This window comes from Balaenoptera borealis (genome assembly GCF_965194805.1).
Source record: "Balaenoptera borealis genome assembly, chromosome: 7".
Classification (NCBI taxonomy): domain Eukaryota; kingdom Metazoa; phylum Chordata; class Mammalia; order Artiodactyla; family Balaenopteridae; genus Balaenoptera; species Balaenoptera borealis.
Genome location: NC_138864.1, coordinates 108,033,953 through 108,050,082, shown reverse-complemented (window position 1 = coordinate 108,050,082; position 16,130 = coordinate 108,033,953). Strand labels below are relative to the sequence as shown.

Below are 16,130 nucleotides of genomic sequence, written 5' to 3'. Positions count from 1 at the left end.
TAATGAGGAGCATCTTTTCATATACTTATTTGCCTTCTGTTTTTCTTCTTAAGGGAGGTATCTGTTAAGGTCTTTGGCCCATTTTAAAATTAGGTTGTTTTTCTTATTTTTGACTTTTAAGAGGTTTTTTTTTGTTTTTTGGGGGGTTTTTCTTGGTGTATTTTGGATAACAGTCCTTTCTCAGTTATGTGTTCTGTAAATATTTTTCCCAGTCTGTGTTATCTTCTCATCCTCTTGACATTGTCTTTTGCAGAGCAGAAGTTTTTAATTGTAATAAAGGCTGACTTATCAATTATTTCTTTCATGGATTATGCCTTTGGTGTTGTATCTAAAAAGTCATCACCATACTCATCATCATCTAAGTTTTCTCCTAGGAATTTTATAGTTTTGCATTTTACATTTAGGTCTGTGGTCGATTTTGAGTTAATTTTTGTGAAGAGTGTAAGGTCTGTGTCTAGATTCATCTTTTTGGCATGCGGATATCCAGTTGTTCTGGCACCATTTGTTGAGGAGACTGTCTTTCCTCCATTGTATTGCCTTTGCTCCTTTGTCAAAGATCAGTTTACTATATTTATGTGGGTATATTTCTGGGTTGTCTTTTCTGTTCCATTGATAAATTTGTCCATTCTTACGCCAATACCACTCTGTCTTGTTACTGTTTACCGCTTTCTTTTTTTTTTTACTCTTCATTCATTACTGTATTTCTGAGTTATTATCTAGAATAATTTTCCCTGTGCCTGAAGAATATACCTTTTAGAATCCCATCTTTTGTAGACTTTAGATACTTTATCCTGTGCAAGACCCTGGGCTTGTACTTCTGTGGCTATGAGTTGTGTGTTTTTCCATTTTTGGCACCTGTGAATTTCCCTTCATTTTCCCTTGGCTACGTATTAAAATTTTTTCGTTCCTGTTTTATTCAGCATTTCTGTGTATTTGTTTAGGCAGTATAGTTGTTAAAAACACATCTTTGACAAAGGGGCATGAGGCAATCTGGGAGGGTGATAGACATGTTTATTATCTTGATTGTGGTGATGGTTTCATGGGTATATACATCAATTAAAATTTATTAAATTGCACATTTTAAATAGGTGCAGTTTATTGTATGTCAATTATACCTCAATAAAGCTATAAAACCGATAAATAAAAATTGAATCAAAAAAAAAAAAAAAACACATCTTTGTCAACACTACATTGTCACTCTTTTTAATTTTAGCCAATTTGGTGGGTGTGAGGTGGTATATGAAATGTGGTTTTAATTTGTATTTCCCCAGTGACTAACAGTGTTGAGCCTCCATTTTTTGTGCTTTAGCTAAATTTTTTTGGATCTCCAGTTTTTTTTTTTTTTAATTTTTTAATTTATTATTTATTTATTATTTTTATTTTTGGCTGTGTTGGGTCCTCGTTTCTGTGCGAGGGCTTTCTCCAGTCGCGGCGAGCGGGGGCCACTCTTCACTGCAGTGCGCGGGCCTCTCACCATCACGGCCTCTCCCGTTGCGGAGCAGAGGCTCCAGACGCTCAGGCCCAGCAGCTGTGGCTCACGGGCCCAGCCGCTCCGCGGCATGTGGGATCCTCCCAGACCAGGGCCCGAACCCGTGTCCCCCGCATCGGCAGGCAGACTCTCAACCACTGCGCCACCAGGGAAGCCCCGGATCTCCAGTTTTATTCTGCTTCATGGTAGATTTTTATTTAGCGGGAAGTGTAAATTTTCTTCTGCTCTGAAGTTTTGATTGTCATTTTTTTGCTTCTCATAGTAGCTTCATATGGATGTGATATGCCTCATTATCTGCCCCATGCTGCCTTTCTTATTCTGGGGTGATTTTTTTCTGTGTTTAATCACCATGAGAATCCTCACTCTGTTCTGCCTGTTCCTTAATAGGCTCAGTAGTCTCCAACAGATCCTTTGTACAGCTTGGACTCTGGAGCTGGGTCTGATGTATTTGAGTTTCACTACTTATAAGAAATTTGAAGTTACTTGGTAGAGAATGAGGCTAGACAGGCTAGAGGAACCAAGGCTTTGAGCATTGAGTATGAGTGTTTATGAATAAAATCGGAGATCCAGGTGAGGAGAAAGGGTGGGCGAAACTTTATTTAACACTTCTTTTGGATCCAGGTGTCCATCTAGAAATCTTGATAATTGAAAATAGTAGTTGTACAACCACAAATACCTTAAGGAAAAATATGCTGAACTGAGGAAAACACAGAGTCTGCATGTCTCTCTGTATATATTTTTAAAGAATTTAAAAAATACATTTTCTAGGACAAGCCTTTAGCACTTTGAAAAACCTGTCTTTGGACTCACATTGTCAGAGTCACAGTTTGGGTCTTTCTGTATAAAGACCCATATAATTAACTGAATTTTTGAATTTTCATCTAGGTGTTTTCTACTGTTAGTGCATCAATTACTTGTGTTTAGGAAATACTAGAATTTTGAATATTTTCTCATCCAGGCCTTTTTTTTCTTTTTTCTTTTTCCTTGGCCATGCCTTGCGGCATGCAGGATCTTAGTTCCCTGACCAGGGATTAGACCCGGGCCCCTGCATTGGGTGTGAGGAGTCTTAACTGCTGGACCACCAAGGAAGTCCCCTCATCCAGGCACTTTTTTTTTTTTTTTTTTTTTTTAAATTTATTTATTTATTTATGGCTGTGTTGGGTCTTCGTTTCTGTGCGAGGGCTTCCTCTACTTGTGGCAAGCGGGGGCCACTCTTCATCGCGATGCGCGGACCTCTCACTATCGCGGCCTCTCTTGTTGCGGAGCACAGGCTCCAGACGCGCAGGCTCAGTAGTTGTGGCTCACGGGCCCAGTTGCTCCGCGGCATGTAGGATCTTCCCAGACCAGGGCTCGAACCCGTGTCCCCTGCATTGGCAGGCAGATTCTCAACCACTGCACCACCAAGGAAGCCCCCAGGCACTTTAAAAGGACTTTTTGGGTAGATGAGAATCTTTTTAAGAATAGCTTTCTAAATATATTTACTTGGGGTCCTCACTTCAAACAGTTTAAAAAACCATTTCCTTATGAATAACCTGTTGCCTTTTATAAATAATTTTTCAGCAAACATTGAGAAGAATGTGCTACCTTACTATCAAAGAAATGGCTACCATCTCTGAGGATGTCATAATTGTCACAAGCAGGTATGTGAATAGTTAAAACCTAGGATGCAATACTTACATATTTAGTGGAGTATTTGTTGTTCTGTTTCTGTTAATTTTACTTTTTGACTGTAAGAAAGCCAATAGGAATTTAAAAGAACATAATGTCTTAAAGCATTCTTTTCTAAAATGTGGTTGTCATGTGAAAACCATCTCTGTCTAATAAAGCTGAGAAGTCACAAAGGATAATACTAATAGATTTGATTACATTTTAGAATGTCATAAAAATATATAAACAAAACTAAAAAGTAAATGATACATTGAAATAAAATATTTATTTAAAAAATTTTTATTTTATATTAGAGTATAGTTGATTTATGAAAAAAATATAACAAGTACATCAAAAGGCTAACATCTATAATATATAAAGAACTCTTATACTTCAAAAAAACTCCGAGTGATACTTCATAAAATAATCAGTATAAAGGGTCTAAATATCTTTAAATAGTCATTCTCACTAGTAACCAAAAAATGTAATTAAAAATTCAAGAATGAGTTACAATATTTTTTTGTTTTGTTTTTTGTGCTTTTTAAGTTCAATTTATTTAAACTAAAAAAAAAAAAACCCCGAAACAGCTCCCCCATTTCTCCCACTCCCCCAGTCCCTGCCTCTGGCAAACCACTAATCTGATCTCTGTATCTGTGTATGTATGAGCCTGGTTTTATGTATGTATTTATTTATTTAGATTCCACATATAAGAGAGATCATATGGTATTTGTCTCTCTCTGTCTGACTTATTTCACTTAGCATAATGCTCTCAAGGTCCATACATGTCACAAATGTCAAGATTTCATGCTTCTTTAACGGCCAAATAATATTCCAGTGCATACATGTACAACAATTTCTTTATCCATTCAACTGTTGATGGACACTTAGGTTGTTTCCATATCTTGGCTAATGTAAATAATGCTGCAGTGAACATGGGAGTGCATATATCTTTTTGAATTAATGTTAATGTTTTCTTCAGATAAATACCCAGAAATGGAATTGCTGGATCACATGGTAGTTCTATTTTAATATTTTGAGCAACCTCCATACTGTTTTCCATAGTGGCTGTACCAATTTACATTCCTACCAACAGTGCAGAGGGTTCCCTTTTCTTCATGTCCTAAACAACACTTGCTGTTTCTATCTTTTTGATAGTAGCCATTCTAAGAGGTGTGAGGTGATAGCTCATTGTGGTTTTGATTTACATTTTCCTGATGATTAATGATGTAGAGCATCTTCTCATGTACTTGTTGGCCATCTGTATGTCTTCTTTGGAAAAATGTCTGTTCACATCTGCCCATTTTAAATCAGATTTTTTTTTGCTATTGAGTTTACGAGTTCTTTATAAATTTTGGAAAATTATAATATTTTGCCAATCAAATTGGCAAAAAAGAAAAAAGGCAGTCAGTACTTGTAAGGGATATTGATATTCTTGTATACAGGAGGTAGAATAATAAATTGATTCAGTTTTTCTAGAAAGCAGTGTGGCAGCATTTGTTGAATGTTTGAAAGGGTTTATCCCTTTGATCCAGTAATTCCACATCTATGGAATTATCCACAGAAAACAATCAGAGATAGCACAGAAATACTTATATACAATGATGCTTATTGCAACACTGTTTACACTAGCAAAAAGGAAAAAACAACTTGAATGACATTGTTAAAAATGATCTAATTAATCATGTTATAGTCATATTATGAAATATTTTAATTTTTTGAATATATTTTTGAGACATCTTTAATGATATGGAAAAGTCTTCAATAAAGTGCTAAATGAAAGTTGGATTCAAGTCTGTGTATTCCCTGTAGTCTCTTTTAAAAATATTCTAAGTATGTATATAAAAATATATGATTGGATATACACTGATATATTACCAGTAAGTTATCTCTGGGTGTTTGGAATTGTGGCTATTTATTTCTTTAAAGTTTTGATAATTTCCAAGTGTCCTAGAATGAGTATGTATAATTCAGAGTCCTAAGATATATAACAAATGTTATTTAGAAAATAGTTATTAACAGTTATTAATATATAGTTGTTAATAGTTACTAATTATAACTCATTCAAGTGAATCTGGTATTTGTACAAGAAAATAAATTTTGGAGGAGGGTACTTACGTTTAACCAGCAGTTGCGTTGAATGTAGTTTCATAATATTAGTAAAGCTTTCAGCTGAAAATGACACAAAGCCAGAATTAAATAGTAAACAAACAAAATAAGCACAGAGTAGCTGGTGTTGGTTCAGTAGTTCAATAGTGGCAGGGCTGGTGTCTCTTAAATTCTTTGGGACATCCTCACATTATTGCAAAATAAGATGCCTGAATTACTGGCAGTGCACCATTCAAGGTGGGAGGGGTACCGGGAAGGGGGCCAGAGAGAGCCAGCGCCGTCTGCCCCTTTTATCAGGTATGCAAAAGCTTTTCCCAAGGCAATTTTTAGATTTTATTTGGCACAGCTGCGTTATGACTAACCTTAGGAGGCCAGGAAAGTGAGTATATAGCTTTTATAGCCCAAGGGGCAGGCTTGGGAGAAGGGATTAAAAATGGGTATTGGATTAGTCAGCTAACAGTGTGTGGCACAAATACAAAACAAAACAATCTTCACTTAGATTGCTAGATTCACTAAATATTGGAAAAATTAAAAGTAGATTAATCAACTGTTGATTGAGGGTTTTTCGTTCCTTTGTTTAGCTGTTAATACTTCCATCTGAGTCCTGTTAGGCCGCTTTGAATTATGGTTTGCTTCTCGTTCGTTTTAAGTGATTAGTAGATGTAGTAGGCAGAATAATGCCCCCTCCACCCCCAAGATATCCCTGTCCTAATTCCTAGGACCTGTGAATATGTTACATTACATGGCAAAGGGGAATTAAAGTTGCTAATCAGCAGATAGGGAGAGTATCCTGGATTATCCAGGTGGGCCCAATATAAGGATAAGGGTCCTTAAAAGTAGAAGAGGGAGGCAGAAGAAAAGGGTCAGTAAAGAGATGTGACGATGGAAGCCGGGTCAGAGGGATGCACTGTTGTTGCTGGATTTGGAGACGGTGGAAGGGGGCCATAAGCCAAGGAATATGGGTGACATCTAGAAGCTGGAAAAAGCAAGGAAATGGATTTACTCCTACAGCCTCCAGAAAGGAATGCCATGCTGCTGACACCTTGATTTTAGCCCAGTGAGACCTGTGTTGGACCTCACCTTACAGAACTGTAAGGTAAAGAAGTGAATGTTGTCTTAAGCCTCTAAGTTTGTGGTAATTTGTTACAGCAGCAATAGAAAACTAACAGATTTTTGCAGTATTTAAGTGTATCAAATCAATACATTGTATACTGTAAAGTTATGCAATGTTATATGTCACTTATATCTCAAAACTAGAAAAAAAACTAATAGAGACTTTGGTACCCGGAAGTGGGGTGCTGCTTTAACAAATACCTAAACATTTGGAAGTGGCTTTGTAATTGGGCAGTGAGCAGGTGCTGGAAGAGTTTTGGGGAACATGATAGAAAAAGCCTACGCTGCCTGGAACAAACTGTTAGTAGAAATATGGGCGTTAATGACTCTGCTAGACTCAGAAGGAAGTGAGGAGCAGGATAGAGAAAACATTTATCATATAGCATTGTGAACAGACTGTTGATAGAAATATGGACATTAAAGGTGTTGCTGGTGAGGGCTCAGAAGAAAATGAGAAAGGTATTAGAAACTGGAGGGAAGGGGATCCTTGTTATATTGTGGCAGAAAGCTTAGTGGCATTGTATCCTGCAGTTAGGTGGAAAGCAGGGCTTGTAAGCAATGAATTTGGATATTTAACTGAGATTTCCAAGCAGAATGTTGAGGTGTGGCTTGCTTTCTTTTTGCCACTTGTAGGGTAATAAATTGAGGAGAGACCTGTTAAACATGAACCAGGAGATCTTGATAAATACCAAATCGTTAGGTTGTACACCTGAAACTAATATAATGTTGTATGTCAATTACACCTCAAAAACAAAACAAAAATAAACCAGGAGTTGTTGATTTTGGAAATTGTCAGCCTACCAAAATGTCAAAGGATGCTAAAATCAAGAGATGTGTGTTGGGAAAGCCTTCTCTAGAGAAAAAATCAGAGTTACTCTACAGCCTTTTCCTAAAACCTCAGAAAGATTAAAAGGTCAGTGTATTCACTCACACAAAACACTGAGAGATGAAGGGTGTGACTCATAGATTCCCTCAGCATCTAAGCAGAAGCCAAAAATAGAGATGGGATTATCTAGGCAAGATCTGTGGAGGAGCCTCTTGTCTAGTGGAGTGAGTCTCTGTACGTGTATGGTAGTCCCACAAGGCTCTTGAGAATCTTATACCAGCAGAAACACTGCCAGCTTGGACTGAAAGGAACAGAGAGGTGAAGTGAAAGAAGGCTGTCAGAGCCCCAAAATTCTACAGGCAGGAGACAGGCTGATAAGACTCCTCAGCTTTAAACACAAGCTGCCCTTTATAAAAAGGAAGGATGGCTCAGAGGGCGGAGGCCCATAAGGTAGAGCTGAGAACCATAGTGAATTCTGCCACGACTTGAAACCTCTTCCAGTTTGCCTGGCTGGATTTCAAAATTGCTTGGGACCAGTAACTCTTTTTTATCCTTTCATTTTCTCTTTTTGAACAGGAACGTCTGTATGTGTTATCCTATGGCAGTCCCATCTTTGTGTTTCAGAGCAGGGAACTTGTTTTTTAGTTTCACATGTCCATGCATGGAGAGGAATTTTGCCTCAGGATAAATTATACCCAATCTCACCCATCCCTGATTTAGATGATTTTTGATGATAAGATTGGGACTTTTGAGTTGGGTGAGATTTTGGACTTTTTTTTTTTTTTAATTTTTGACTACACCGCACGGCACGTGGGATCTTAGCACCCCAACCAGGGATTGAACCTGCGCCCCCTGCATTGGACGATGGTGTCTTAACCACTGGACTGCCAGAGAAGTCCTGAGATTTTGGACTTTGAGTTAATGCTATAATGTGTTGATTTGGGGGAGCTCTTGGGATAGGGTGAATATATTTTGCCTATGAGATGGATGCAGCCCTGCTGACACAATGATTTTAGCCCAGTGAGACCTAAGTTGGAATTCTAGCCCATAGAACTAAACTGTAAGATAATAAATACATTTTTGTTGTTTTAAGCCACTAATTGTGGTCATTTGTTGTAGCAGGAATAGAAAACTAATATATTAGATGACCATTCTACATACATAGACAATTGTGTTAGCTTGGTAAGAAATCACGCATATTGAGAAAACCTGAAGGCAGACACTCCACAAAAGAGTATATACAGATAGCCAATAAGCACACGGAAATATTCTCAATATTATTAGTCATCAAGGAAATGAAGATTGAAACCTCAGTGAGATACCTTTTCATACTCACTAAAATGGTTAAAATAGAAAAGCCTGACACTACCAAAATCAACAAACCTGCTGCAATACCAAGTATGGAACTTGGTGTATGGAACAGCTGAAGCTCTCCTACGTTGTAGGTGGGAATGTAGAATGAATGATACAACCACCACAGAAAAAGTTTGGCAGTTTCTTATAAAGTTAAACATATACCTACCCTGTGACCAGTAATTCCACTGCTAAGTATTTACCCAAGAAAATGAAAATCTTTGGCCACAAAAAAGACTGTATAAGAATTTCATAGCAGCTTTGTGATAGCCCTAAACCCAGAAACAACCCAAAAGTTCATCAACAGGAGAATGGTTAAACCAACTGTGTTATCTTAATACAGTGGACCACTACTCAGCAATAAAAAGGAACAAATTGCTGTTTCAAGCAACAACACAGATACATTCCTAAAATAATATGTTGGAACAAAAGAAAACAGTCACAAAAGAATGCATGCTGGATGATTCTATTTATGTAAATTCTAAGACCAGTCAAAACTCAGTTGTGGTGACAGAAACCAGAAGTCTGGTAGGTTGGAGGAGACTGACTGGAAGTGGGCATGAGGGAACTTTCTGAGGTGATGGAAGTGTTCAGTATTTTATTTTGGGTAAAGGTTACATGAGTGATCACAATTGCCATCTAACTGAACACTTAAGCTGGCATTTTTATTGTATATAAATTACAACTCAGTTAACAAAAAGAAAAACATGAAGAGATTTAGTTAGTGGCGTAAGGATGGTCAAGTATATTGACAATCTGGTTATACTGTTCTACCCCTGTCTGATGAGACTCACCAGTGAAAAGCTGCATCTGAAGATTGCTTAGAATTCTGGAAATGAGTCCTGAGGAATGACCCATCACTCACATGGGGAGTAGCATGGGGGAATGGGTTTCAGTATGTGATTAGTTACATCCCTAGTCTCAGAAAATCAAATGAACAGTTCCTAGGCCATGGTTTAGGAAGAAATAAAGGGGCTGTAGAAACGGCTGTCTGGCAGGCAGTTTTGATATCAATTGTGGGAATAATGTGAGCATTTGGGCAGGGGGAGGATAATACTTAGCTTCCTAAGGGAACCAAGAAGCTAAGACCATCCACAGACTTGGTAAGAAATATTCAAGCCTGAAACGGCTTTTCTACTTGAATGGTGCTGCTGTCCTTGACGTTATGTCTGCCAGGACTTGGTGTAGAGCGAGAAAGGAAATGAGATACTATTCTAATCTGACTTAGCCACCACTGTAGGGAAACTTCTCTCAAAGATTTCCAGTAATCTCTTTTTTTTTTTTTTAAGTAATTAATTTATTTATTTTTGGCTGTGTTGGGTCTTCGTTTCTGTGCGAGGGCTTTCTCTAGTTGTGGCAAGCGGGGGCCACTCTTCATCGCGGTGCACGGGCCTATCGTGGCCTCTCTTGTTGCGGAGCACAGGCTCCAGACGCGCAGGCTCAGTAATTGTGGCTCACGGCCCCAGTTGCTCCGTGGCATGTGGGATCTTCCCAGACCAGGGCTCGAACCTGTGTCCCCTGCATTGGCAGGCAGATTCTCAACCACTGCGCCACCAGGGAAGCCCCTCCAGTAATCTCTTAATTGCAAAATCCCAAAGCTGATTTTTCAGTCTGTATTTTAATTGACCTCTCTCTAAGTTTTAATATGGTTAAACACTCCCTGAAGTTCTACCGTATTTGGCTTTCAGAACCATAGTCCTGAATTTCCTCCCATCTCTGATTATTCCATTTTATTCTTCCACAGAAGAGGCTGTTTTATTCTGCCTGTCACCCTAAATATTGGCATTCCCTGGGGTTCACATCAATGCTTTTGCCATTTCCCAAACTCATCATGCTATTTGATACCCTGTATCACTGTACATGTTTCTCCCTGTGCCTGCATTTATCCTATTTCCTTTTCCACAAAGCTCAAACATCATTTTACATATTGATTTTCCTGTTCTTGACAGGTTAGTCATTGTCTCCTCTGCTGTTCTTATAATACTTCGTTTTAACCTCTATTCTAGTGTTTAGTACATTGTGCTGTAATGATTTGTTTACATGTTTTTCTATCCTCTGTACTGTTAGTTCCTTGAGAGCAAAAATTATATATGACTTTGTATCATTAATTCTTAGAAAAGTGCCTTGCATGTATTAGACACACATTAAAAGTTTGTTTCATGAATTAAGCACAGGATAATCCATTTTCTCACTTCAGTTAAGGGAGCTGAAATCATAAGGATTATTTGTCTTTCTCTATCTCAAGACAGCACTCACACATATGAAGAAGTGGAGAAATATGGGTGTATTAGTTGGGTTTCTCCAGACAACAGAACTAATAGGATATATATAGATATATAGAAAGAGATTTATTATGAAGGATTGGCTCACGCAGTTATGGGGGCTAAGCCCCATAATCTGCTCTCTGTAAACTGGAGGCCCAGCAAAGCCAGTGGTATAGTTCCAGACCAGACCTGAAGGCCTGGGAACCAGGAGTCCTAATTTCCCAGGGCAGGAGAAGATGGATGTCCCAGCCCAAGCAGAGAGCAAATACTCCCTTCCTCTGCCTTTTTATTCTATTCAGGCTCCTAACGGATTGCATGATGCCCATTCCTATTGGTGAGGGTGATCTTCTTTACTCAGCTTACTGATTGAAATGCCAGTCTTCTGGAAGCACACTCATAGACACACCGAGAAATAATGCTTTACCAGTTATCTGGGCATCCCTTAACTCGGTGAAGTTGACACAGAAAATTAACCATCACTGTGGGTTTAATGGGAGTTGAGAAACCTTTCTGTATCCTGACTCTTTCCTGTCCAGTTGACAAGCAGACTGCCCTGATTTATTTGGATTCATACTTATTCTCTTTTTTTTTTTTTTTTTTTTAGAACTTTCATGTAATGTCTGAAACATTTATATTAACATATTTCCATACATATTTCCATACAAATACAAATATAAGATTTTTAGAAATTTCATGTAATGTCTGAAACATTTATATTAACATATTTCCATACAAATAACCCAATGAAAGTTTAGTATTAGTTGTTTTGTTTGTTTTTTTATACTGCAGGTTCTTATTAGGCATCAGTTTTATACACATCAGTGTATACGTGTCAATCCCAATCGCCCAGTTCAGCACACCACCATCCCCACCTCACCGCAGTTTTCCCCCCTTGGTGTCCATATGTCCATTCTCTACATCTGTGTTTCAACTTCTGCCCTGCAAACTGGCTCATCTGTACCATTTTTCTAGGATCCGCATACATGCATTAATATACGATATTTGTTTTTCTCTTTCTGACTTACTTCACTCTGTATGACAGTCTCTAGATCCATCCACGTCTCAACAAATGACTCAATTTCGTTCCCTTTTATGGCTGAGTAATATTCCATTGTATATATGTACCACAACTTCTTTATCCATTCGTCTGTTGATGGGCATTTAGGTTGCTTCCATGACCTGGCTATTGTAAATAGTGCTGCAATGAACATTCGGGTGCATGTGTCTTTTTGAATTACGGTTTTCTCTGAGTATATGCCCAGTAGTGGGATTGCTGGGTCATATGGTAATTCTATTTTTAGTTTTTTAAGGAACCTCCATATTGTTCTCCATAGTGGCTGTATCAATTTACATTCCCACCAACAGTGCAAGAGGGTTTCCTTTTCTCCACACCCTCTCCAGCATTTGTTGTTTGTAGATTTTCTGATGATGCCCATTCTAACAGGAGTGAGGTGATACCTCATTGTAGTTTTGATTTGCATTTCTCTAATAATTAGTGATGTTGAGCATCTTTTCATGTGCTTCGTGGCCGTCTGTATGTCTTCTTTGGAGAAATGTCTATTTAGGTCTTCTGCCCATTTTTGGATTGGGGTGTTTGTTTCTTTGATATTGAGCTGAATGAGCTGTTTATATATTTTGGAGATTAATCCTTTGTCCGTTGATTCATTTGCAAATATTTTCTCCCATTCTGAGGGTTGTCTTTTCGTCTTGTTTATGGTTTCCTTTGCTGTGCAAAAGCTTTGAAGTTTCATTAGGTCCCACTTGTTTATTTTTGTTTTTATTTCCATTACTCTAGGAGGTGGATCAAAAAAGATCTTGCTGTGATTTATGTCAAAGAGTGTTCTTCCTATGTTTTCCTCTAAGAGTTTTATAATGTCCAGTCTTATATTTAGGTCTCTAATCCAATTTGAGTTTATTTTTGTGTATGGTGTTAGGGAGTATTCTAATTTCATTCTTTTACATGTAGCTGTCCAGTTTTCCCAGCACCACTTACTGAAGAGACTGTCTTTTCTCCATTGTATATCTTTGCCTCCTTTGTCATAGATTAGTTGACCATAGGTGCGTGGGTTAATCTCTGGGCTTTCTATCTTGTTCCATTGATCTATGTTTCTGTTTTTGTGCCAGTACCATATTGTCTTGATTACTGTAGCTTTGTAGTATAGTCTGAAGTCAGGGAGTCTGATTCCTCCAGCTCCATTTTTTCCCCTCAAGACTGCTTTGGCTATTCGGGGTCTTTTGTGTCTCCATACAAATTTTAAGATGATTTGTTCTAGCTCCGTAAAAAATGCCATTGGTAATTTGATAGGGATTGCATTGAATCTGTAGATTGCTTTGGGTAGTATACTCATTTTCACAATGTTGATTCTTCCAATCCAAGAACATGGTATATCTCTCCATCTGCTGGTATCATCTTTAATTTCTTTCATCAGTGTCTTATAGTTTTCTGCATACAGGTCTTTTGTCTCCCTAGGTAGGTTTATTCCTAGGTATTTTATTCTTTTTGTTGCAGTGGTAAATGGGAGTGTTTCCATAATTTCTCTTTCAGATTTTTCATCATTAGTGTATAGGAATGCAAGAGATTTCTGTGCATTAATTTTGTATCCTGCAACTTTACCATATTCATTAATTAGCTCTAGCAGTTTTCTGGTGGCAGTTTTAGGGTTCTCTATGTATAGTATCATGTCATCCACAAACAGTGACAGTTTTACTTCCTCTTTTCCAATTTGTATTCCTTTTATTTCTTTTTCTTCTCTGATTGCTGTGGCTAGGACTTCCAGAACTATGTTGAATAATAGTGGTGAGAGTGGACATCCTTGTCTCGTTCCTGATCTTAGAGGAAATGCTTTCAGTTTTTCACCATTGAGAATGATGTTTGCTGTGGGTTTGTCATATATGGCCTTTATTATGTTGAGGTAGGTTCCCTCTATGCCCACTTTCTGGAGAGTTTTTATCAGAAATGGGTGTTGAATTTTGTCAAAAGCTTTTTCTGCATCTAATGAGATGATCATATGGTTTTTATTCTTCAATTTGTTAAAATGGTGTATCACATTGATTGATTTGCGTATACTGAAGAATCCTTGCATCCCTGGGATAAATCCCACTTGATCGTGGTGTATGATCCTTTTAATGTGTTGTTGGATTCTGTTTGCTAGTATTTTGTTGAGGATTTTTGCATCTATATTCATCAGTGATATTGGTCTGTAATTTTCTTTTTTTGTAGTGTCTTTGTCTGGTTTTGGTATCAGGGTGATGGTGGCCACATAGAATGAGTTTGGGAGTGTTCCTTCCTCTGCAATTTTCTGGAAGAGTTTGAGAAGGATGGGTGTTAGCTCTTCTCTAAATGTTTGATAGAATTCACCTGTGAAGCCATCTGGTCCTGGACTTTTGTTTGTTGGAAGATTTTTAATCACAGTTTCAATTTCATTACTTGTGATTGGTCTGTTCATATTTTCTGTTTCTTCCTGATTCAGTCTGGGAAGGTTATACCTTTCTAAGAATTTGTCCATTTCTTCCAGGTTGTCCATTTTATTGGCATAAAGTTGCTTGTAGTAGTCTCTTAGGATGCTTTGTATTTCTGCGGTGTCTGTTGTAACTTCTCCTTTTTCATTTCTGATTTTATTGATTTGAGTCCTCTCCCTCTTTTTCTTGATGAGTCTGGCTAATGGCTTATCAATTTTGTTTATCTTCTCAAAGAACCAGCTTTTAGCTTTATTGATCTTTGCTATTGTTTTCTTTGTTTCTATTTCATTTATTTCGGCTCTGATCTTTATGATTTCTTTCCTTCTGCTAACTTTGGGTTTTGTTTGTTCTTCTTTCTCTAGTTTCTTTAGGTGTAAGGTTAGATTGTTTACTTGAGATTTTTCTTGTTTCTTTAGGTAGGCTTGTATAGCTATAAACTTCCCTCTTAGAACTGCTTTTGCTGCATCCCATAGGTTTTGGGTCGTCGTGTTTTCATTGTCATTTGTCTCTAGGTATTTTTTAATTTCCTCTTTGATTTCTTCAGTGATCTCTTGGTTATCTAGTAACGTATTGTTTAGCCTCCATGTGTTTGTCCTTTTTACGTTTTTTTCCCTGTAATTCATTTCTAATCTCATAGCGTTGTGGTCAGAAAAGATGCTTGATGTGATTTCAATTTTCTTAAATTTACTGAGGCTTGATTTGTGACCCAAGATGTGATCTATCCTGGAGAATGTTCCGTGCGCACTTGAGAAGAACGTGTAATCTGCTGTTTTGGGATGGAATGTCCTATATATATCAATTAAATCTATCTGGTCTATTGTGTCATTTAAAGGTTCTGTTTCCTTATTTATTTTCATTTTGGATGATCTGTCCATTGGTGTAAGTGAGGTGTTAAAGTCCCCCACTATTATTGTGTTACTGTCGATTTCCTCTTTTATAGCTGTTAGCAGTTGCCTTATGTATTGAGGTGCTCCTATGTTGGGTGCATATATATTTATAATTGTTATATCTTCTTCTTGGATTGATCCCTGGATCATTATGTAGTGTCCTTCCTTGTCTCTTGTAACATTCTTTATTTTAAAGTCTATTTTATCTGATATGAGTATAGCTACTCCAGCTTTCTTTTGATTTCCATTTGCATGGAATATCTTTTTCCATCCCCTCACTTTCAGTCTGTATGTGTCCCTAGGTCTAAAGTGGGTCTCTTGTAGACAGCATATATATGGGTCTTGTTTTTGTATCCATTCAGCCAGTCTATGTCTTTTGGTTGGGGCATTTAATCCATTCACGTTTAAGGTAATTATCGATATGTATGTTCCTATGACCATTTTCTGAATTGTTATGGGTTTGTTTTTGTAGGTCCTTTTCTTCTCTTGTGTTTCCCACTTAGAGAAGTTCCTTTAGCATTTGTTGTAGAGCTGGTTTGGTGGTGCTGAATTCTCTTAGCTTTTGCTTGTCTGTAAAGCTTTTGATTTCTCCATCAAATCTAAATGAGATCCTTGCCGGGTAGAGTAATCTTGGTTGTAGGTTCTTCCCTTTCATCACTTTAAGTATATCATGCCACTCCCTTCTGGCGTGCAGAGTTTCTGCTGAGAAATCAGCTGTTAACCTTATGGGAGTTCCCTTGTATGTTATTTGTCGTTTTTCCCTTGCTGCTTTCAATAATTTTTCTTTGTCTTTAATTTTTGCCACTTTGATTACTATGTGTCTCGGCGTGTTTCTCCTTGGGTTTATTCTGTATGGGACTCTCTGCACTTCCTGGACTTGGGTGGCTATTTCCTTTCCCATGTTAGGGAAGTTTTTGACTATAATCTCTTCAAATATTTTCTCTGGTCCTTTCTCTCTCTCTTCTCCTTCTGGGACCCCTATAATG

General features: G+C 37.7%; 1 protein-coding gene across 5 annotated transcripts in view; it reads left to right on the top strand.

Moving 5' to 3' along the window:
* Window positions 1-16,130, top strand: part of COPG2 (COPI coat complex subunit gamma 2) — a 142,459-nt gene that overhangs the window by 16,213 nt on the left and 110,116 nt on the right. For all 5 annotated transcript variants that reach the window (XM_082399168.1, XM_082399166.1, XM_082399169.1 and 2 more), the window contains one exon: window positions 3,050-3,129. In XM_082399168.1, the coding sequence (XP_082255294.1) occupies window positions 3,050-3,129 (80 nt within the window). The remainder of the gene's footprint in view (window positions 1-3,049; window positions 3,130-16,130) is intronic.